The 25,259-nt window shown below is 39.4% G+C and overlaps 1 protein-coding gene across 1 annotated transcript in view; it reads right to left on the bottom strand.

Moving 5' to 3' along the window:
- Window positions 1–12,513: 12,513 nt before the first annotated feature.
- Sema3e (semaphorin 3E) overlaps window positions 12,514–25,259 on the bottom strand; it is a 247,879-nt gene continuing 235,133 nt past the window's right edge. Inside the window, exon 17 of the mRNA XM_013350407.2 lies at window positions 12,514–16,736. Coding sequence (XP_013205861.2) covers window positions 16,281–16,736 — 456 coding nt within the window. The 3' untranslated portion in view covers window positions 12,514–16,280. The remainder of the gene's footprint in view (window positions 16,737–25,259) is intronic.

The following is a 25,259-nucleotide window of genomic DNA, read 5'->3' as shown; positions in this document are numbered from 1 at the left end:
ATAGACCAGGCTGGTCTCGAACTCACAGAGATCCACCTGCCTCTGCCTCCCGAGTGCTGGGATTAAAGGCGTGCGCCACCACTGCCCGGCTCCAAGATATAATTGATATTAATCTAATGACCATGATTATGCATGGATAAGAGAGGTGATCTGCAGAGGTTGGAAGAAAAAATCAAAATGTCAAATGTTTCATTTGTGGCAAATGTTACAAAAGGCAGTTGTAAATAGGGTACTACTAGAAACAATGTTTTTTCTTTCTTCTATGTGTAATTCAAATAGAACACCTCTACCTTCTGGGATATGTAATAGGTGTTACAAAGGCAGGCATTAGACCAATGAATGTAAGTCAACAAGGGACAGTTAAAGCTTTGCCATTGGGAAACTCCTTGAGAAGACTCTCATAGGTCCCCATGCCAAATTCAGTTGTTATTTCCTGGTACCATGGAGGAAACTCCTTCCCACAGTAACTAAAGAACCTAATGCCTATAATAAGAAACCATACTGCTCTGGATGATAGAATAGCTATAGAGGAGAAAACAAAAGATTGAAGAGAAGTCATGAAGCAAACGTCTTGGCAAACTCTTTAAATGAACAAAGCCCAAATTTAAAAATAAGAGTATCATTGTCATTGAAGGTCTGGTAGACACAAGTGTGGATATCACAATAATTGCACCAGAATCTTGGCATCCAAATTGGCTTCTTTAGGAAGTAAATGTTCAACTTTTAGAAATTGGTTCTTTATCTCATGTAAAACAGAGCACAAGGTGGTTCAAATGTATAAGGCCAGAAGGCCAGGGAGAAAATTAAAGCCATATGTAGCTAACATAAGCAATAAATTTATGGGGACATTTGTTTCAGCAATGGAATACACTGATTAACATTCCTTCAATCTCAGAACAAAAAAATAAATTAGCATATTCTTCTAGGAAAAAAATTGGAGTGTATTATAAAAAACAGTCATGCACCATTCAAGTTGTATAAGTACAAGGCACAACAGCTACCTAACAGAAACATTTGAAGTCTCTGACAATTCTACCAGGACTGTGATAACACCACTAAGATAAAAAAAATACCACCTAAAGATCAGCTTTGGACTACAAACTGCTCAGGTAATTTCAAGATGGCTAGCTGAGATGATCCAGCCTTACAGAGTATTCTAGGCAGGACTTGAGACAAACCCTGCAATTTCCCATTTTTAGAGACCTGTACTGAACAAAAAATGATACAGCTACCTCTCTCAGGACTTGACAATTAACTCATTATTTTCAGTATCACCTAAATATGTTGTTGCCCACATACAGCAGGAATTTTATTTAAAAATATGATATTTATATTCCCAAGAGGTGGGGTGAGTGGCTTTTGGTTGAAGTTTTGGGTTAAGGATATTTGTCATTGTTTAGGGAGGGTTAGTTACAAATAATAACAAAGTTGTTATTGGTTACAGTGTAGAAGAAAGTTGAACAAAGGAGATCAGATTCAGAGTTCTTGTTTTGAAAAAAAAGGGAAGATATAAATATGTTAGGATATAAGGGTAGATTATAAAATCTACTCTGCAAAGAAATAAGGGGGATATAGAAACAGGGTTAAAAGGTAGATTATTTAATATACTTCTAAAGCAAAGATGCAACTACTAGCTTTAAATATTGTATATTGGTTTGGATTTTCTATATTAATACAGAGTTGATATTATCTTTGTTAGAACATACTATACATACATTTCTAATCTTGCTCAAGGTATGGTACCTGTGCAACTCATTTAATAATGTAATGCATATTTCTAGTCCTTGAAAGTTATTATTACCAAATGCTTAAGATGATAAGGAAATGTAGGTTGGCAATTAGTCATCCATCACAATTTAACTTATAGTCATATTTTCAAGGTCTAACTGGGATATATTTTAGACAGACAGGTCATCTTCAAATACTTCAGAAAGCTACAGAATATAGGATTTAAGATGTCTTAATAACATTAATTTGTTTTTTTTTTTTATGATACTGAGACATGTCTGCTCCTGACAGTACTAATCTACTTCAGAGAAGATGATGGGCATCAAAGAAACTCCACATGGAGTTTATTTTCTTTGTGGCAAAGGCTAGCCACTGGCTAAGAAAGTATCCTTGCCTTAATTGAGGACAGTATGTTGCATAAATTGAAAAAGCAGAATACAAAAGAAAGGGCTGCCAAACTTTGCAAAGACAAAAAAGGAAAATCCTTCAGAATATGCTGCTTCACAGAAATGTCTGTCAGATATGCTAGGTCAAAGATGGATACCCCGACATTGCAGAGGAACATTGGGTGATCGTCCATCTGTTTCAGTCATCTCTCACAATTTTTGGAAGTTGCTTGTTTGCACTTCCTGTTTACTAGGTAATATTATTTCTTTTTCAAGTCTCTGATAGAATTAATTAAAGACTTTATAGTTATAGCTAAAGTTTTTCTTGTTCCCAGATTTAGAAAAGAAATTAACTGAAAGAATATAAAGTGTATAAGGTTGGGAGACACAAAAAGATAGTTTTAGAATAGAAAGTGAATTGGATACAACTTTGAATTCACCAAGTTAGGACGGATATGGAGTATTTTCTCTGAATTTGTCAATTATGAATGGATCAGACATTGTTGCTGTATTTACTGCCAGTGTATATTATATGTAGCTGTTGTAAATAGTTTTTCTTATGTTAGTTATAACCTTCCTTTTTTAATTTTTAGAGACAAAAAGGGGAAATGTGATGATATCGTGTTTGTAGAAATAAAGCTTGCTGAAGATCAGAGGGCAGAGCTATCCACTAGGTAACAATAAAGGTCTAGGTTGTCATATCACAGACAGACAGGAAGTGATAAGGCTGGGAGGAGAGAGGAAGTGATAAGGTAGAAGAAAACAGTAACTCAGTCTCTTATCAGCTTGGAAGGTGAGAGGTAAGGTGGCCATGGTTTTGCTCCTTCATTTCTCTGATCTCTCAACATTTCCCCCTGTATCTGACTCTGGTCTTTTATTATTAAGAACTATTAGAACTCGTGCTGCAGGTTTCTGAGTCTCTGTTGCTAAATAGAATGATAGAGACTTATCTTAAATTTACATACCACAACTAACTGTAGCAGAGCCGGGAGTGCAGCACCTGAAGGCCATTCAGGCCTTGTTACAAGTGGCTGGAGGTGTGCTGAGTGGGGACAATGAAGCGACAGACAATAATTAAGGAGATTTATGTGTACCAGCTAAGCAGATAGAAAATCATCACTTGCGTCTTCCTCCATATTTTGGGCTCCACCCTTGTGAGAAAACTTGGTAGGAGATAATATGTAGTCACCTGAGACCGATCACTCAAGTCCAAAAAGGACTTGAGAGGGTGTCAAAGCCATTTATTCACATTAAATTATAATTGATCGTTTTAAAGAATTATACTTATGTTCTAGGACCTTTGAATAAAAAAAAAGATCCAAGTGTTGCTAAAGATAATATGGAAACCACTTCCTTTGCAATATGAGTATGTTTGAGTCTCCATTTTGTCACACATCGTGAGATGAAGACAGCAATTTAATTTTTTGTCACTGTGACAAAAATGACTTACATGTGAAAGTTTAGGAATGAAAGGTTTGTCTGGAATTATAGCCTAATAGTGGTCAGACAATGGTCTCTTGGATCCACTACTTTGGGCCTGAGGTGAAGCACAACTTGGCCTTAAGGTACCAGGGGTATGTGGCAGGGGCTGCTCATCCCAGGTTGGGCAAGATAAGAACCAGAGAGAGTTGGCAAGAACACTCCACAGGTAAAGGTGCTTGCCCTTAGGCCTGACTACCTGAATTTGATCTACTGATACCAGGTAAGGGCAGAAGTATTAGCCCTGACTTCACAAAGTTGTCCTCTGACTTCCACATGCAGAATGTTAGTCTATGACTGCTTACCCACATCATGCATACACGTACACAAAAATAAACAAACCAACTATTTAAACTATTTAAGGAGAAAATGCTTGATTATAAGTCATATTTTGAGACTGGACATCAGTAAGTTACTTACTCTAATCAACCTTACCTCGGACATTTAACCAGTTCCAGTAATGCCATTAGATGACAATAGTAAGTCATAATCCACTGATGAAAGCAGAACCCTCATTTTTACTTCTCAATAAATACTCTACCATCTGGGGACAAAATATTCAACCCATGACCCTCTGGAAAATGTCTTATAGGGAAACTTTAACAAAGTCAAAAAAGATCAGATAAGTTGATGTGTTTTCTCTGTTGGTACACGGCATCAAACATAGCAGAGATGATGCAGACATATCAGTTGCCATGGTTATGGTGTTTGTTTTGTTCTATACAAATAATGGAGACTTTGAAGAGTTTTATTAGGGAGAGTAACAAGTGCTACATTTTTTTAAAGTTTCCTTAATTAAAAATTATCTTCTATATAACACCAATTTATCTAAAACAAACCTATCTATCATCTAATTATCCATCTGTCTATATCATCATTGTTAACTTGGTTGAGGAAAGATAGATATCAAAATCCTGCATTCGGTCAGTTTCATAACACACATTCAGACAGAAGATATTTTAATATGAGAGTCTCACACTGAATCAAATGCTTGTAGCTTCCAGATTTCAATCTTTAAGATTAAAGGGATGTATGAAGCATATCAAGGAGTACTCTCACCAATAAAGTGTCTGAGTTTTTCATTTATGAACTTTATAAAAATATTCTGTAGTATTTTCCTGCAACAACAAGATAGAGCATAAAGCACAGTCAAAGCAAGGCGGTTCCAAAGACCCCTGTTGAGAAATGCTTCTACGGCTAGCCTACATATAGACGTGGCAAACTGGAATAAATTTGCAGTTGTCTGATGTATGTCCTCTTCAAATAGAATTAATTAGTGCAAGAAATGAGACATTCTCACGTTTAAAAATAAACCCCAAGCTAATTTTCAGATTGTTCCCAAGAATATATCTGCTCTATCACTCCTGAGAGCAAAAATGACAGTCACCTGCTGCTAGTGTGCTGTCTTTCAGGGTGATTTATTGGGCATCCTCTCGAAATCCCCCAATTCCAAATTGGGAGTTTGTGTTAAAAACTTTAACTCCAGTTTACTTTTTGTTACTCCAAGGTACGTATTTTTCCTTTGTTACTTTATATAGTGATACTTTGTGTTTTAATAAATAAAGCTTGCCTGCAGATCAGAGTACAAAGCTGGCCACACTGGTCAGCCAAACAAATTAAAGTGGTACACCCTTCAATCCCAGCAACTACACTAGTTAGCCATTAGAGGCCAGGCAGTGGTGGTGCACACCTTTAATCCCAGCACTAGAGAGGAAGATAGGTGATATGAGACAGAAAGTTGCCCACTTTTCAGTCTGGAGATTTTGTAGAGGTAAGAGCTCTCTAATGGTTGACTGTTTTGCTTTTCTCATCTTCAACATGAACCCCAATATCTGTCTCTTGGTTTTTGTTAATCATGCTGCATCTAGTGCCCAAACTTTGGAGAATGAATTCACAAAAAACCTGTTTGCCTGTGACTTTGCAGCCTCTGGCATAGGTCAGAGCTACACACAACCTGAATCACCGCCCTACCAGCTAGGTTTTCCTTTCTTCTCTCCTGGTGGGTTTTCCCTGAACACCCTTCTTGGGCTCCTGCCCAACTAGGTAGCTGCCTTGTTTGAAATCCAGTCAGGCTTCTGTTGTTCTACACAGCAGCAATAAGGCTCACATCATCATCATCATCAGTGGCAGATACGGTGAAAATTTGGGATGAATTAAGAGAGAGATTTTTTTTCCCATGTCAAAAAATGGGAAACACAATTGTGATAAAATTGGGTCTCTGTATGATTAAGCAATGCGTGATTTAAAAATGGACCCACTAAATGAAGGGACAATCAACCAGGATTGGCATATTGTTAATTACCATTTTGATAATCCTTGTTGTCATTTTGATAAGTCTCGGCTTATCTCTTAATATGTTGTTTGGTTTGACTGCTAAGACGTAGGCCTTAGGAAAAAATAAAACAGATCACACAGATATTCAAACCCAGACAGAGAAATTTAGAGAACCAATTTCAGCATTGCATTATAAGGTTAGAGAGGAACAGCCTAAGGTTTTCAAACAACCAACCTTAATACATCTAATAACCTTACAGGAATTACCAAATGATACAGGCTCTGTAAGAGATAATTGGACTCTGAAAAGAAAAAAAGGAGGATATAGACATGATAAAGTAAAAAAAGGTAAACTATCTATTCTCAAAAAACAACTACTAGTTTTAAATATTTTACATTGCATTGAACTTTTATATATTATATACAATTTTTTATATTGACATGAATTTGAGATTAATTTTGTAAACATACTGTACATACACTTCTAATCTTGTTGAAGGTATTGTACCCATACAGCTCATTTAACACTATAATGCAAACTTCTAGTCCTTGAAAGTTATTATAGAATAATTTAGGATAATAAGATAATGCAGGTTAGTAATTAGTCACCTACTACAATTAAACTTGTAGTCTTATTAGGTATGTTTTCATCCCTCAACGGATGAATAGATAAAGAAAATGTGGTAGCGGATCTCCATGAGTTTGAGGCCAGCCTGGTCTATAAGAGCTAGTTCCAGACAGGCACCAAAAACTCAAAAACTATAAAGAAACCCTGTCTTGAAAAAAAAAAAGAAAAAAAAAAAAAAAAAAAAAAAAAGAAAATGTGGTACATTTGCATTATGGAGAATTACTCAACCATTTAAAAAATTAAACCAATGATGTAAACTGATAGAACTAGAAAAAAATCATTTTGAGTGAGATAGCCCAGATTTTTTTAAATCTGTTTCAGTGCATGATTACTCATAAATAAAATGCAATGAATTTTAGAGACATGCAAATGCTGCAGAAGTCTGGTAATGAGACAAGGATATGCTGTATATTTCCTCTTTGTATGCAATTCTACTAAATGTGTGCTTGATCATGCCAAAGAAGAGATGCGTAGTCACCTAGACAGGTTTTGAGGTAATGGTGGGAGAAAGCAATCACACCAAGGCAAGAGCAAACCTTTGAAGATAGCGTATGCTCTCTCTCCCTTGACTGTGGGGCTTTCATGGAAGTACATCTATGCCCAAAGTGCTCACTATAAGTATATATAGTCTGGTTTTTTTAATCAATTATACAGCAATAACGACATAAATCAATGTTTATAAAAGAACAATTTGTTCTTAAGAATTAATTGTGGTTTTGCTGTGGGAAATATTTTAGCAGATTTCTCATTCAAATCTCATTTTATAGGATGAAAGAAGGTTATAAATGACTTTCTAACATCTTCCCACCCATCCCGTTTTACATATGGATCTTTTTAATTGAAAATAGATTCTTCTCGCACACAATACATCCCCACCACAGTTTTCTCCCTCCCTCATCTCCTCCCTCACCCAACCCACACCCCTCTATTTCCTTTCAGAAAAGAGCAGGCCTCCAAGATACAACAATGAAATATGCTTTCTCTCTTGGAAGTAGGGAAGCTAAATGCTTTTCCTAACCATATCTCGGTGTGATCGTAGATGATCCAGTGGCCCCCAGGACTTTTTCCATGTGCTTTAGATTCATTGCTTTTCTGTACCTCTGCCGTTTTTTCCACCAACAGTGGTGAAGTGACCAGGAATAGACATTCAAGGACAGCTTTAGTAATGGCTTTATGCTGACATCTGTTTATCATGGACCAATGATAAGAGAAAATGTATCTTCTTGCACTTTGTAAAATGTAAACTCAGAACACTCTTTAGCGTCAGCACTTTGGCTTCTGCTGCCATTCTTTAAATAGCATATTGTGATGAAAATACTTTCAGAAAGCTGCCCCAAATATTACTTTCTTATACACTTTTATAGCAGTTTCAAACCTACAGTCCTCAACCAAGTAACCTGTATTTTCTCACATGTTATGAGTATAATTTTGCAGGACTTAGATTCTGAAGTAGCCTTAAGAGGTAGGAAAAACTACTTCAGTGCAGTGTTCCTAATTTTAATTTTTTTTTCTTTTTGGATTTTTAGAGACAGGGTTTCTCCATGGCTTTTGGTTCCTGTCCTGGAACTAGCTCTTCTAGACCAGGCTGGCCTCGAACTCACAGAGATCCGCCTGCCTCTGCCTCCCGAGTGCTGAAATTAAAGGCATGCGCCATCACCCCCCGGCTCCTAATTTTAATTTAAAATTTCATTTTTACCCTGCTTTTTGATACCTCAGCAGAGAACATCCTTTCCTATCTGTCTCCTACATGTAGATTGGACCTTGTTGTTTCCAGTTTGTGGATGTGGGTGTTGACTCAATCCTAGAGAGGAGTGCTTCTAGTGGATGTGGTATGACTGGAGTATGAGAATGCATACCGGTTTTGCACTTTTTTTTGTGCACAAAAGTAAATGTTTAAAACAGTTTCCTGAGGACAAAACCAGTGTCCAAAACAGCACAGAGAAAGTGTGGAATTGTAACAGGGCCCCTGACCTTAGCACACCTGACTCCATGATGGAAGTACCATTCCTGCTGTAAAAGTTAACATATAGACAGCACCAGTGACCAAAATGATAACAAAGACCTAATCCATCAAAGTCCATAGTTCTGGGAAAGTCTCTAAATTTACTTACCCCAATTTTCGGCTTTTGTAGCTCTGCTTCTTGATAATTGTTTTTGGTAACTAAAGTATGAAAAACCCAGATGATTTTTGTGCTTAAAAACTCACCCCAAGAAAGGTTTGTGCTACACTGGGATTCCTAACAGCCAGTGTAGTTGCTGGCCAGCTAATAGAGACTTTTATTGACTTAAAGCCATGTCTGTGCAGTTTTTTCATTGGTACATACTCCACAGCAGAGATCGCCTGATCCTTTGAAGACACTGCTATGTCCACCAGCCTTGGAACTTCCTTCCTCTGAGGTCCAGCCACACATGGAAATAAATACTGTCTACATACCATGTACTTGTGTCAAAATGATGCGATCATCCTCTAATAAATAACCATTTGCCCATCCATCCTCTGTGTTTTCACATACCCTTTGTCCAGCCTAAACAACAAACTTTCTATCTTTAGCTTTGACTTATGGGTAAAGGAACTGAGCAGTCTATAGATTGCTATAATAAATGCAAATTTTAATTGATTGCTGTTGTACTCAAAAGGTTTGTTCTTTCATTTAAACTCATTTATGCTGTCTAATTTGACAGGACGGGACAATGTGCCCTTTACATGAGAGTGCATCATTTGATGCTCTGCATTTTCTGCTCATGCCGGGTCTTTGCTTTTACAAAGTCATTTAACATCCTTGTGTTTTTGTGTTACAGTTTATAATTGGATGGATTATATAATAGATTTGCTCTTGAACTTTGGGTCAATTATTCCTTTAATAATTAATAAGAGCCATGTAGACCTTACTCCAGAATAAAAGTTAACTATAATTTCAGAATATTCATGAATCACTTCATGAGAATTATGGCCTGATAGACTAATTTATTCATGATGTAATTAGTGATTTTATGTTCATGATTGATGGCCACACTAAGTTCAGGGGCAAGGGAGAACAAAACATTGTTGTTCCTGTTAAGAAACTTTTACACAGAGATCTGTGCCCCATGCAAAGCTTGACCATGGGATGGGTCATGCTCCTCTTCTCTCTTGCTTGGTGAGAGGTGGTATGGTAGTCTGAGTAAAGATTGTCACTGTAGACTCATAGGGAGTGGCATTATTGGAGGTGTGGCCTTATTTGATTAGGTCTTGTCTTATTGGAGGAAGTATGTCAGAGGGGACTGGCTTTGAGGTTTCAGAAGCTCAAGCCAGGCCCAATGTCACTCTCTCTTCCTGTTGCCTGTCGATCCAGATGGAGAACTCTCAGCTACCTCTCCAGTACCTTGTCTGTCTGCATGCTACAGTGTTTTCCTGACCAAATAATAATTGACTAAACCTCTGAACTAAGTCTCAATGAAATGTTTTCTTTTTATAAGAATGGTGTGGTCATGGTGTCTCTTCACAACAACAGAAACCCTAACAAAGGCAAGTGGGTAAGAAGGTTTATGATAAGTCTTTGGGAAAGATATCCAAGCAGACAGAAGAAACAGAACTTAGGGTGGGAAAGATGGTAGACAGGTGTGGATGGGAATAAAGACCAACCTGAGTTAAACATCATTAAGTCAGGAGAAAGGGTGAAAGCAAGTCTGAGCTTTATGTTCACAGCACAGAAGTGATTCATGAGCTTAGGGGGCACTGAGACAATTGTCCAGTTTGTGCTCTAAAATGAAGGCTACAGTCATGGTTATAGAAAGCACGAGAAAAGGGCAAAGAGAGGAGCTCTGAAAGAAAAGAACCCAGAAAGGGGGTGACATACCAGAGACCTCAGGTTGCTCCTCTTTTTGAGGAAATGTTCATGTGTAACGTCTCTCGTGGAGTCTGGAGTCTATAAATAACAGCATTTTGTCATTCAGTACCTCATCAGGTAGGTAAAGATAACTTCCTCCAAGGGATTTCAGTCTATTTCATAACATTAAGTGTAACAGACTTGGAAAATACATATAACCTGGGAAAAGGTTGATCGTCACTATAAAATATTGTTTTCAATATTGTTTGTGCTTTGTCTTTAATTTGCCAACTCTTGAGTCTTTCAGAAAATATACTGTGAAGTTGTGTTGTTTTTAATCTTAGCACTTGGGAGGGAGATGCAAGAGAAGCAGAAATTCAGGAGAGATGCGTGAAGACTTTGAGGACAGCCTGGGATCACTTTATCCAACCCACACCACTAAGTGGAAAGCTTCTACCCCACCAGAGTCCAGAATAGCTCTCTGAACCCCAGATAAAACCACTTTTGTACCTCACCTGTGCCTGACCAACAAAACCCCAACCGTCCCGTCTCTCCTGTCTCCATATCCCAGTCCACACCTCAACCTCAGGCAGAAACCTCCTGTCCAACAGAGACTAGGCCCATATACTGACCCCCAAGAAGCCAGACAAGCAATCCAAACCCCAGAGACCAGGCTAGCTCCCTGAAAACCATGCAGAAGCTCTTACACCCCCAGAAACCAGATACGCATCCTGAACTCCAGAGGACTCATGGCCAGATCAAAGGCCGTGCATATAGCCAGAACTTCAGTCTCCAAGCTGGTGGCCATCAGGACTTTCACAGTCCATCCCCCAACTTGGGAGAAGAGCCTCTACTTAGCCACAGTACACTCCAGCCAGAAGACTAGGGAGAAAACAGAAACCAAGGAGGAAGAACCCATCCAACAAAGACAAAACCCGAAATCGTTACCTAGCCCTATAATCACTTCAAATCCAGATGCCTAACCGTAAGTATAAGAAAACAAACAGCATCCAGGGAACTATGTCACCTACAGAGCCCAGCTATCTCACTACAGTAAGCCTTGAATATCCCAACACAGCTGAAACACAAGAAAACAACCTTAAAACCTACTTTATGAAGATGCTAGAGGTCTTTAAAGAAGAAATTAATAAATCCCTTAAGGAATGTCAAGAAAAAGAAAAGAAAGCCAAGATAAAGCAAACATTTGAAGAAAACCAGACTGGGCTACATAAACCCTGGCCCTGTCTCCATCACCCAGGAAATGGCAAGAGTCTACCTTCATGCTTTGGTGTGTAGGAACCAAAAATTTACATTTATTTATAAGATAATCTTTTGTTCACGCCTTTGTTGAAAATTTGTTGTCTGAGTGGTGTACCCAAACTTTATGGCTCTCTATTATGAATTTTTGTTCTATGTGACTGTTTTGATGGCAATGTCATGTAATTTTGTAGCATGTTTTGAATTAAGTAATTTATGTTTTATTTTTGTCTTTCTTTTGGTTCAAGACGGTTTTAGCCACCAGGTATGTGATGGTAACATTTTCTTATTGTCAGCTTGGCAGGATCTAGAATTGACTTGGAGACAAGTCTTCAGGCACACCTGAGAGGTTGTTTAGTTTAAAAGAGCCGAATGTGAGGGTTGTTGAGTTTCATAGCTGCAAGGACCTTCAGGGTCTTGAATGTGCCTTAAACATACACCTAAGCTGGCAGGGTTCAAGACACAACACAGATTTGCCCCCTCTGGGTTGCGGGTCTCTGCTCAGCGTGGAGACTCCTAGAACCCCGTCACCAAGGACCAGCCTAGTAATAGAATGCTGTAGGAGGTGGAAGAGTGGATAATAATGAAACCCCTTGACTGTGAAGGCAGACATGAGACCGAGTTTCACGCGAACATCACAGAAACCTAGCATGCTGTAAATAAACTTGCTATAAAGGGGGATTCATGATATTTTTCCTCCTTGGAAAAACTGACCATTTCTCCAAAGGAACACTGAATTCTTCTCTAACTTAAAGGAAGCCCTTCAAACTCAGCATTGGAGCTCACATCAGGTTAGATATAAGAGATGTGTTCATCTGGGAAAGGAAGGGAGGGAGGGTGGGAAGTAAGGAAGGAGAAGAGCGAAGGAAAGGAATACGGGAAAGGGGATGGGAGATCGAAGGGGAAAGGGAGGGAGGAAGAAAGATAGAAAATACTTCTTGGATAGCACTTAGTATTTTGGAGAATATTTATTTCTTTTTTCATCTAAGCTGAACCAAATAGAGATTCCACTCAATAGTACAGACTTTGTGAAGTGTAGGGTGGTGGATCTATGTGACAGTCAAGGCAACACACAGTCACTGGTCCCTGGCAGCCTGTCACCAGGCGACGATGAGTCTCAGAGCTCAGCGTGAGGGGAAAGAAACAATATGGCACATGCTTTGTAGACTCTGCCAAAGAGACAAGAGATCCCAAAACAAAAACACTCCAGGATGGTGTTCTAGCTCAGAACTAAGCCATTTCATGCATAATGAAAGCCAATGTGTAGAGCTGTCTCCCCAAGACAATACTAACAAAATCCCAAATTACATAATGCTACTACAAGCAAAAGAGACTTGTGGAGAATATAGCATTTCTATCTGATTTAAATCAGCAATTATTGTCCTAAAAAAAATGAGGAGTACATATAAAAGGAACCTGAGACTCTTTTTTTTTTAAATCACAGATGTGTGATGTCTACTTGGGATGTATCTGTATCTGTATAGCACTAAGTACTCCACATGCTTCACAGGTCAAAAATATCATTTCTAAGGCCAATAACTGCTGTTTCTCTCACGCTTAAGACTAACATTCAAAGTAACTTGTTATATTGTACAAATTTTACAAATATTCATAATTACCACACAGATTTACAAAACCCTATAATCCACGGCAACTGCTAAGTACTCAGTAAAAGCATCCCACATGACTTTGCCAATTGTGGAAAGGAAGACACTTAGTGTAATATGTAGTATAGATCCCATATTTTTCTGTCCATTGAAACTCACAAAGCCAATGTAGACTTTTAGTCCCATGCTCTGGATTTATTAGGATTTATATCTATTTTTCTTTCTTGTTTCTCAAAGTTGCAATTTTCTGAAATATTCAGTATTTAATGCAAAGGGGGAAAGAGAGCCCTGCAGAACATTAGACATGGAAACGGCCCTGAAGTCATGACTTCTCTTTTTAGTGTGGGCTTCTTGATGTGTCTGGATCTGCAGCTGAGTAGCCAGCATTACGCTGAGGGAGCCGGCAACTCACTTTATGGTACCCTGGGCTCTGGGGAAGCAGGAGACTGACCATATAAAGGGCCCCTCTGGAACAAGGACGGGAGGTTAGAATCCTAGGTCAGCTGTGTGTGTTTTGAGGACATATTTTCTTTGTCAAGGTCGTGTCTGGGAGACTCCAGGTGAGCTCTTATCACCTTTTGCAGAGTCCTGTAGATACCCTGGCTGAGTTCAAGGGAGGTACGTCACTGCTTCTTTTGATAGAATTCTTTCTTAAGCAAAGTCTTTTTGAGTTCTATCCTCTGGGCCAACAAAAGGTTAGTGGTGATGCTTATGCCAGGCTTTAGACTTTCAAACACACTCAGCAGAATTGTATTCTGTTGGTTTGAACTTTGGGAGGGGTTAGTGATTTATCTTAATACTACCTGGGAGTCTATGAGCAAGGGTGGTCAGGAGAGAGACAGAGATAGTGGTACATCTGCTGCATCCTTGGGAACTGCTCTCTCTCTCTCTCTCTCTCTCTCTCTCTCTCTCTCTCTCTCTCTCTGTTACTAGTTGTCTTAAGCTGCTACTATAAACAGGTACGTAGAAGCATATGTAATACATGAATATAGTACATATAAATATATTTATATATAGTTTAGTGTTCTTAAATTTAGACTCGAGTCCTCAACATTTTATCAAAATTTATTTAAATCAATATATTTTAAAACTGTCTTTGAATTGAACGTTTTTCCCAGAATAACCTCTGCCATTTTATTTAATTTTAGTTTCTGATTAATGTCTTAGTTTAGTCACATAGTCTTCATGTGAATTTAATAATTAAATTGTAAAAAAAAAGTGTTTGAATTCTTAGCTCACAGAGTCATAATTTTGCGCTTTACCTGCCTACCAGTGCATTAAGATTAAAATGGGCTTATGCATAGCTGCTTTGCTCTATTATTCAACATGGATCTAAGAGAAACTCTTTTCCTTATCTTTAATTTGCTTAGAGAAAGAATTATTTCAGAGTGTCTCACAAAGATTTGTCTATTCACTCGGAATATTCCAGACATATATGTTCCTTAGGAACCATGAGATGTGTTTATGGTTTTAATTTCCCCTCTCCCTGTTGCCTCCTTGTGTTCCTAAACTGTTTTTTTTTTAAATGATTCAAATGCATGTTTTTTTTTTTCCCAATTACTTTTGGTGGACAACAATGACCCCCAGTGGATTCTGGGGTCAATTACATGTGGAGTTTTCAGAAGATGTAAACTTTCTGTTTATATGTTTTATAGATTCCAGCCTTGAAGAACCTCCGTGGAGTATTTTGTAAGTAATTTGTGAGTCATACTCATCTTAGAGTGACAGAGAAAGCCGTGAGACGTTGGCAGCACCGTATCTTCTCAATTGCCTGGCACACGGAGATAGCAAACAGAAATACTTCAATGCAAGGTCCGAATGGCTATTCTTTACTGATTTTTATGAACACTGTACTTGCTTTACTCTTATTCAAGACAAAAGTCTCAAAAAGCTCATTTTAGAAAGGCAGCTGATAAATCTTTAAAACACAGTTAGAAATGATTTCAAGATATAAACACTCTGGAAAATATCAATTTTGGTAATATAAGACAGATTACAATTCTCTAAAGGTCTCAGTAGTCAAACTAATCTAAGAAGCAATTTTTGTTTATAGAAAACGAGAGGAAAATGCTATGATAATTCCTTTTCAGGAAAGCACACTTCCAAAGTATTGCGGGTCTCGGGGAACGGTTGACAAAAAGCTTGCCTTTTATGTTTTAAAAGCTCAAATGCTGCTAATATCTTCACTGTATTGTGAAGTCATGAATTATCAACAAGCATATTATTTCCATATTGAACCATGATATAAGTATTATGGTTTATCTTTTTAGTTGCGTTTTATGAAAATGAGCTAGATGTATCTGCTCACAAAATCTTTCAAATCTCTGCCGGGTAATGACCAAAACAGCTCTAGAAGCGACCATACCTTCTTCTACCACAAGAGGGTAGCACAGACCTTTTGATTAGCCTCGACTGTCATGTTTTGACATTTGAAAATATTTTTCTGAGAGTTTATCTTCCTTCTTTCCAAACTGGAGTGAAATTTAAAGGATATGTCATGTTTATAAAGCAGAAATATTTAATACAATTTAGTGAATGTCTCATAGAAAGAACAAGCCACAGAACGGCGGGTCACAGGTTGCTTTTACGGTTGGTTTATAGCAATCACAACACAACTACTTAAAACTCACGGCTTAAAAAAATAAATCAGAACAGAGCAAAAAAGTTCACAGGAAAACCCTAAAGTATCTGATATTCTGCGTATTTTACCTTATGGTGGCAAGGAAAACCCCAGAAAGATTAAAGCTGATTTAGTTTTACATTTTTCTTAATTATGAAAATCTATAACTTTTTCTTTAATATTATAATTATATTAAATATTCCAATGGTGAAATAATTTCCCTGAAAAGCAGCTCAAACTCAAAATTACAGCCACGGTCATGGTGTTGATAAATACAAAGTGAAGCTTTTTAAGCAAAACACTCGTTTTGAGTCCTAGCACTGTGAGCGGTTTGTACAGTAAGATGAGTATGCAGAATAACTTAATACAGCGTTCCCGCCTCTCGGTACTACAGGAAGCTCTGGGAAGTCCTGGAAAGGCTTGCATGCGGTCGCTCTTCTCTTCCCTTTAAAGGTTTCCCATGCTCGGTCCCTCGGCAGCCGGCGGAGGGTGCCCTCAGGAGTCCAGCGTGTGCCTGGGCAGGCGGTAGTGCTCCGGTTTGGAGCGGAGCCTCTTTTCCTGGGGGTTGGCGTACTTCCACTTGGAGGGAGACATTTTAAGCTTTTTCCTCTTCTTATCTGTACACCACACCTTTTCGCAGTATTCTTCCACTCTCTGGAAGTTGCTGTAGCCGATCAGCTGCAAGAACTCCTTGTACCAGGGTTTTGTGCCCTGAGGCACGCTGCTCAAAGGCGGGCAGGGCATCTTGTGATGATGTCTCTCCTCCTCGTGGTCCTTGTGAAACATCCCCTCCACTTTCTGCTCTTCCACTACCTCCAGCGTGATTTTACGCACCGTGTGGACAAAACCATGCTCTACTGTCTGGCAAAAATAGGTCCCAGTGTCGGATTTGCGCACTCTGAGGAAGAGTAAACCCAGGTCCATCTTCACCACTCTGTCGTCTGTCTTCACCTGGAAAACCAAAAACAAGCGAGTAAATAAGAAGATAAACAACGGGCGACGGAGTGTTGCGGCGTTCAGGAAATATCAACCTCCGCCCCTTCTCCTTATATTTTTCCCTATCAAGTTCACACCATGCATTATGAAGGTCTACAAGTGTGCTCGTAATCAAATGAGTCCCCTGTACGTGGCCTGCACTTATTTACATTAGAAGATGAGTTCATCAATGACTTTGAGGTCACTTCCCACCAAGACAGTGGAGTCAAGGGCATGAGCATGAGAGAGCTTTTTGCCCTAATGAATCTAATTAAACAGGAGAAAAACAATCCATGCCAGCGGCGTAGCAGTCAGCCATAAAATGGAGTGAAAATTGGCCTTTTTTTTTTGTTTTTTTAAAACATGTCTAATGAACACAGCCAGTGGCACCTCCCAGGTCCCTCTGTGGGGTCCCGTGCTCCCACCCACGTGACTGAATGTTCAGCCGGGCTCTCTGTCTAAATGCTGGGATTTTTTCCACCGTCTCTTCTAAACCACCCATGCAAACAGCCCAGGGAACAACATGGCATTCCTACAAGACCGTTTATTAACAACTATTAAAAGCAAACAAATGAAATCCAAATTCCACTGTAAAGGAGTCTATAGTTTAGGGTAGGGTTTAAGATTTGCGTAGTGACCAAATAACTTTTTTATGCTTCGAACACATTTAATTATGCATATTATTTCTATAAATAGATACACATATAATTCAGAGAAGAAGGCTTTCAATGGGTTACTGATACTCGGTCATCAATGCCTGTACTTAATGAACATTTGATTTGATATTAGGTGAACTAGCTTCAACTATTGGCATGGCTACTAAGTCAGGGACTGAAGGCCTTTATGTTGATTTTCTGCCTTAGTTTTCTTTGGAAAAGTGGGACAATCTAGTGACTTGAAAGACTACTGTGACGATTGTATGGAGTCCCATGGTCTGTACCCTGAACATTGCTGTCCGCAGTTAGCTCTGCCTTACATGTATTGATGCTCCTGGATAAGGCAAACATATGTCTTTGTGATGTCTGAGATTTTATGATGATGGACATATCCAGAGTCCGTATGAGATGAACAACTCAGACCATACTGGAATACTTCCCCGTGGTTCTGCCAAATTAAAGCCTGTTTTCACCTTTGTCGATTCAAAGGAGGCTTGGAGGTTACAATCACAATACTCATGATCATTTGTACCTCAGGAAAAGGCCCTTGCAGGGTTACTGGCTGAGCCTCTTGCTAGCCTTGACCAGAGCGCCATGGCAGAAGACACAGTGGTCACTCCAGAGAGACATCTGGGTCACATGGAAGCACAACACGGTGTTGTTACATTCATCAGAAATCACACCCTACACACTCATGGACATTGTAAGCTATCAGGCTTCCCTTTGGGAATCCTTCCAAACCATGTAGAGCAAGTTAGAAACTTCAGAGACAAACAGTTGAGACAAAAAGGCTCCACATAGTCTTCGTCCCTGATTCCCTTCCTTATACAGGACTGGGCTCTGGGTTGGGGTTCAAGGTGGAGGCCTGTGGCATGCAGAGATGTGTGTTTCAGGTCAAGGTGGAGACCTGCGGTGTGCAATTCCATCAGTCGATCTGGATAAGATGTTTCCAGACAGAGAAAATCCTCCTAGTCAGTGAAGAGAGCAGGAGTCCCCAACCCTGCCAAGGAGGACCCGGTAGAAGGGATGGAGAAAAAGGAGACTTGGGGAAGTCTGCTGTGAGACAGCGTGAGGGAGATGTGTGGGTTCCAACACTGCAGCAAAATCAAGAACAAAGCATGTTTTTCCTGGTTACCAGGAAGAAATAATGATAAGGGTTTGTGATGAGTTGTCTATGGGGATGGATAGATAGATAGATAGATAGATAGATAGATAGATAGATAGATAGATAGATAGACAGATAGATAGGCAGCTAGATGTTAGATATGTAGTAGACAGGTATAAGTATTCATCAATAGAGGGTAGAAGTGCTGGAATGATTATGAAATTATCAGAGCTGGGAAAGACAGCAAATGGAGGGGGCTGCTTGGGTAGAAAACTAATGAATCAAAGTTGTTAAAGAATAATATATATCTTAGTATTATTTAAATTAACATAAAGACAATGGAATGTCTATGTATAATGTGTACCCTTTTAAGGAATCTGGTAGATACAAAGAAAGAGAAAGGTCACAAGTACATGGAAATATTCATTTGAAAGGATGAGGAAATCTGACAAAGACAGAAGCGAACTAAAGATAATTGGGGCAGGATAACAGCACATCACACACACACACACACACACACACACACACACACACACACACACCACAGAACTGCTTGAGGAGGAAGGCCCATCTGCAACACATGCAGCCTTTTAAAAACAATGAAGGCTGCTTTTGCATTGGTATCATCAAGGGGTCCTGAAATCACAGGCTGAAACAGATGTCCTCTTCAGGCAAGGTTCACAGTTGAACCCGAGGCTGTATCCAAGTCTAGCATGGTAGTAGTGACAATAGACAATGTGGCTAAGGCCCTTTAGAGGTCATTGCCTCTTTGTTAGATGTTCGGTGTTTGTTTCCTGTAGGTTTTAAAACATGTTCTCAATATTACCCTCCTGTCTCAATTACATATTTATGTATGTCAGTAGGTGGGGCTGATGTGGGAGTGTCTGTATCTATCTGTTGCTTTCATTGGTTAATTAATAAAGAAACTGCTTGGCCTCTGATAGGACAGAAATTAGGTAAGCGGAGTAGACAGAACAGAATGCTGGGAGAAAGAAGCCGAGTCAGGCAGTAGCCATGATTCTCCCACTCCAGACAGACGCAGATTAAGATCTTTCCTGGTAGGCCAGCTCGTGCTGCTACACAGAATATTAGAAATGGGTTAGATCAATATGTGAGAGCTTGCCAATAAGAGGTTATAACTAATGGGCCAGGCAGTGTTTAAAAGAATATCATTTCCATGTAATTATTTCGGGTAAAGCTAACCATGCGGGTGCTGGGCGCTGGGAACCCAGCCCGCGGCTCCTACATCATGGGGCAGTGCTAAAACTGTTCTCATCACTAACTGTTACTATCAGTCTGTCCATAGGCAGAGAAGATGCTTTGGGCTCACGGTCTTCCCATGCCACATAGGAGTCCTTGAGTTAATGGCAGCTACACCCTCCCCCCTCGCCCCCAACCCAGAGCCCAGTCCTGTCTAAGGAAGGGAATCAGGAAGGGAATCACACACACATGCACATACACACACGCACGCGCGCGCACACACACACAGTCCATGTGGCACATGTGCCATGGTATTCATGTGCAAGTCAGAACAGCTTGCAGGAGCAAGCGCATTCTCTCCTTCCACTGCGTGGGTCCCATGAGTACACTGATCCTTGGCCACCAGCACCTTTCCCACTGAGTCATCTCACATTCTGAGGATGGTGATTCCTTAGGGGTGAGGCTTCCTCGGTCCTCTTTCGCCCTTTATTCCGATCTTATTCCTTCTTTTCTTCAGCATATCCTTCCCTAGTGTATGCCAATGCACTTGCATTTTTTTGTAAGCTTAAGTTTCCTTTGTAATGCCTCCCTTACAGTCATAAGGATCTTTCTGGTCTTTTGCAAGTCAACATTACTGGTGCCTGCAGCACACACGATGCTTAAAGTGTTCCTTAAATCTTTTTTTTTTTTTTCTCCAATGCAACTTTCTTGTCTTTAATCAACTTACAAGGTCATCAGGGGAAAAGGGTCCTCTCGTTCTTCATGAATCATTACGTTATAAGGAAGGGGCGTGGACTACAGTGTAAGGAAAGCATCTCCATTTTCTCTTGAGAGCAAACTGCTGCAGGTCCATGAGAATGGACCCAGCATTCAGATGTTCTAGACTGATCTAACGGTGATTTGAATGGTAAAGAAGACAGCATGATTCTGATAGAAGTCAGTGAGTCAGGAAGACAGGTAGGAAAGGTCTAGGCCATCGCATGCATCCATCCATCCATCCATCCATCCATCCATCCATCCATCCATCCATCCATCCATCCATCTATTCAGACCATGCACAGACAAACACTTCCAGTGAGCATCATCTGCTCTCTTCCCATTGTCTGCCCTGAAAGCGAATGACATGAGGAGATACAAAATTGTCTAGCACCTCTTCAGTTATGATATGAATTATTCATATGAATATGAATTATTTATGAAAAATAAGTAAAGTGAAATTTAAACTATGTTCAGTGGAACTAGGGGTGTGTTTTTGTTTAATTTTTGATGTTTGATAGTATAAAGTAGTATTTCATTCATAATCAGAAAATCAAATTTGAGAAACACAGCAGTATAGGCATGTGAAGTCCAGAAGCATGTCATAGAAACATGACCGTTACCATGGGGATTGTTCTCCATCAGTTACCTGCATAACAGAAACACTTCTATTCTCATACTTCTGTTTACCATTACTGGTTACAGTAAACTCACACTTTGTCCTCAGGTATAAAGGTCATTCCAAGTCCCTGTACCCATTGTTAGGTGGCCTCAAAAATTAAATGTGCCTTCTATGGGTGATGGACAGCCAAAAATAAAAATGACTCAAAAAGTTATATTTGAATTTTTCCCATGCTTTAATCCTTCCAGCTTAGTTAAGCTGGATACTTCCAGCATCAAATCTTGACTACGGGATTTTTTTTTTCACACAACTGTGCCTTTTCTATGCCTGCAGTCCAGATTTCTGTGGTCAAGAAGAGGATACATAAGAAATCCTTCTCTCAGATGCTCTCCTGGGCAGTCTATATAAACACAGAATTCTCACTGAAAATGCTTTTACTGTTCTTCACTATAAAGATTGATTCAGGATGTGCCGTAATAGCAAATAAAAAAAAGTAATTGAACCAAGAGCAGGGTACATCTGGGAGCTGGTCAGAAGGGAGCACTGGCTCTCAGGTGTACTAGCTACACTGCTCCATGCTTTTTACTGGACAGGGACAGACATGGGCCTTCCATTAGCTTAATGCAAAATACATCTAATGACAACATCAATTTAGTCAAAAATAACGATCAACAGCATAGTATTTTATTTATCTGACCAGTGTTTGACATAAATGGTGGTTGACTTAGGGAAAATTCATCTGAAAAGATGAAAGTAAATTTTTCTTTTACTTAATCATGTTCTAATATGACGCAGCATATGACAGAGATGGTTGCTAACTAGAGAGGGAAATGCTTGCCTCTCCCGTGGAAGTTTAGCACCACACAGGGAACAAACATGAAAAAGGGAAGTTATCGCCTACCATAAGAAGACATTGGAAGTTATCAGGACTAAGAATACAAATTTGATTGACCAACATATTTAAAACAACCAGGATGGGCAAAATGACTCAGAGAATAAAATGGCAAGATCGGTGGCCTTAGTTTGATTGCTGTGACCCAAGGTAGAAGGAGAGAAAAGACTCTTAACAGAATCCATTCTCCATTGTACAGCAACTGTACAATGGAGAGGAACTGTTTGGGGTCTTTTACCCTCTCATCAAACTAAGTAGGCTAGATGACTAATTATTTCCAAACCAGAAAAGAGTTGCTACGTTTGAAAGGATGAAGTTTTCTTTTCCATTGAAACTGAAGTTCTGAATGTTTACTGACTGCAAACATCACTAGTTTTTAAGATGATGAACATTTCAATATGTTAAAAAGGAAGCATCCAAATTCCTAAGCAGATGTTTCAAATGAGGCAATAGTGTATGCTCGTTGTGTTGTATAAACAAGAAGAGCAAGGACACTGGCGTGGAAGCAAACCCCACGCAGTCTGTGCATGTGTGTAAAGGCACAAGCATGGACTTCCGGCATCAGCGGTCCCTCACCTTTCCTACCCTTTGTTTAGCATTGATGAAGGTTGGAAGAATGAGTAGCAAACAGGATGGCCGACAAAACATGGAGTCGTACTTTGTAACTGATTTTACTCTATACGGCATAACTTCAGTATCAACGGTGGAACTTGTGTTCCTGTGTTTACAGGAGCAGCCATCTTTGCAGGTCTTACTGCAGAGTCAATACAGAAGCAATGAAATGTAAACACAGGCGGAAGGAGCGGCTGACTGCTGGGCAAACCTGACTACTGCACTGCTCAGTGGGATCGAAGTGACTTTGATGAGCTTACACGGCTCAGTGGTGGGCTAAGAGCCGTTAAAAATGATATTTAAAAATGGTAACTTTGTGATGGAAATAAAACAATATTGGGAATAAGGTGTAATTCAAGATTTGGGAATGATGTCATTTCAGGCTTTCTCTTGAAATTTCCATCACAAATAGACACATTTGTGCATTATTTAAAGTTGACATAATGCTTACAATAAGCTAGATGGAAGTCAGACTATTTTGTTGTTGTTTTCAAGACAAGGTTTTGCTGTAGCTTTGAAGCTTGTCCTGGAACTAGTTCTTGTAGACCAGGCTGGCCTCGAACTCACAGAGATCCACCTGTCTCTGCCTCCCAAGTGCTGGGATAAAAGGTGTGCACTACCACCGTCAGGCAGACTATTTTTAAACCATACTAACATATGGTTCCATTTAAACTGAAAATTCACAATGGTAAGATCAATAAGAAGAGAGGGGAAATGTTTCCTCTATGGTCACCAAAACAGAGACTGTACAAACTTATATTGTTCTTATGGTCTGAGTGCGTGAGTGCGTGCTTTTCTGCTGTATCCCACACGGAAGAAGGACAGGTTTACGTAGTACATTTTCAGGTGGCTCCCCATCCTCCCTTCACCAAGAAACTTATGACAGTTCAACTCACTGCTGAAAGCCAATTTCCTTACAGTATCATCAGGACATTGCATGAGTAAAGTCCGAAATCTAGAAGATTCCACTATAAACAGTTTGTTCACACTATTGCTTAGTTCTAGTGGGAATTTATTACGGTGACATTTTAGTGCTCACCAAACAGTGAGGAGACTTTTTTTCTGATATATCATCTTCTTCAAAACACAGGAGTACCTTTCACAATGATACTTGTTGGGTAAGGTTTCAGTGTATGAGCATTTTTTTTTTACCAAGTCGTTAAATCTAGGAGCAGAACATTGTTCTATAAAAAGCTATGCAGTCAGTACTTTGTTCCTTATGAATTATGTTCTCTCCTGTCAGTATTCCTGAATTAATAAGCATATAAATCTTAGCAAATAAGGCATGTTAAGATATTCCCCATTTACTGAATTTTAAAATATAATGCTTCTACATTTCAGAGAAAGAAAACATTTCAATTGTACAGCTAAATACTTTAACAAGAAATAATTTTTTTTCCATAATGAGGGTAGTACTGAAATTTGGCAGTTATTTGGGGGCCTTAAACTTTCAAGTATGTAAAATTGTAAGATTGAGAAATCAATAAACTAGGGAATAGTTGTGATTTGGATTTTCTTTTAGAAGTGTTTTGTTTTGTTTTTCTAACCAGAAGAAAAGAATAATTTGCACCCTCTTCATGTAAAGTTTAGTCTATTGCTTTAGATGAAAATGGTACACGAAAACATTTGTGCTCACCAAAATTAATCAATGACAGCAGACCATTAAAGCTGCTAGCCTTCATCTGTGGATGAACTTTTACTATCCACCTACATCAACTCTTGCTTGTCCCCCAATGAGAGGAAGCGGCATTGTTGTATTGGTTGGGAGCCTAGCCTAGCAGAGCTATCTTGCCAGTCCACTCGTTGCCTATTTTAGAATCCAGCCTGTCTCTTTGCTCTGGGATCACACGTTCTTCATCTTGCTTAGCCAGTTAGCTGCACCCCCTCCTATTTCCTTTCAACTATCAATAGAGCCAAGCACCACATTTCAACAGAAACAATCCAAAACTCACAGTTACCCTTGTCTCCCGGTTCCTCCTCTTCTCTTAGCTTAGCTTTTGGTACAGTCCACTGCTCTGACTGCTTCTCCTTCAACCCAGATGCTTGTGTCCCTAACCCCACCCCTTGACGGCTTCTTCCACTGCTATCCCACTCTACTCTTCTTGCTAGAAATTGAACGTGTGCTTGCTGCATTTTGCAAAGTATGTTTCTGATTACTATATCCCAGCCAATTTCTTCTCCATCCTCCAGTCTGACCTTTCTGTCTCTAATTACCTAAGTTATTCTACTCTAAAAGTACCGGCAACTTAATTTTATCTGTATAATGTATATAGTGATACTGGCTTTCTCAGATAAGCGTTGGAAGTTTTATGCTGGTTATGGTGTATAAACGCCTCAGAACAGCACAGGGCGTATGGCAAATGCGAATGGATGATAACTATAATCACCACTTGTTTTCTATTTCTTTCGCAGTCTGTCATCTAATTTTCTCTATACTGTATGATTTTCCTTTGTTCATAGCTGGGGCTCCCATTAGTTTTTATTTTTTTATTTTTTTTTATTTTTTAATTTTTTTTGTGGTTTTTCGAGACAGGGTTTCTCTGTGGTTTTGGAGCCTGTCCTGGAACTAGCTCTCGTAGACCAGGCTGGTCTTGAACTCACAGAGATCCGCTAATTGTTAACTGGTGCATTTGGAGACGCCTTCACTCAAAATACC

This window comes from Microtus ochrogaster, chromosome 26 (genome assembly GCF_000317375.1).
Source record: "Microtus ochrogaster isolate Prairie Vole_2 chromosome 26, MicOch1.0, whole genome shotgun sequence".
Lineage (NCBI taxonomy): Eukaryota > Metazoa > Chordata > Mammalia > Rodentia > Cricetidae > Microtus > Microtus ochrogaster.
This window is presented reverse-complemented; position numbering and strand designations above follow the sequence as displayed.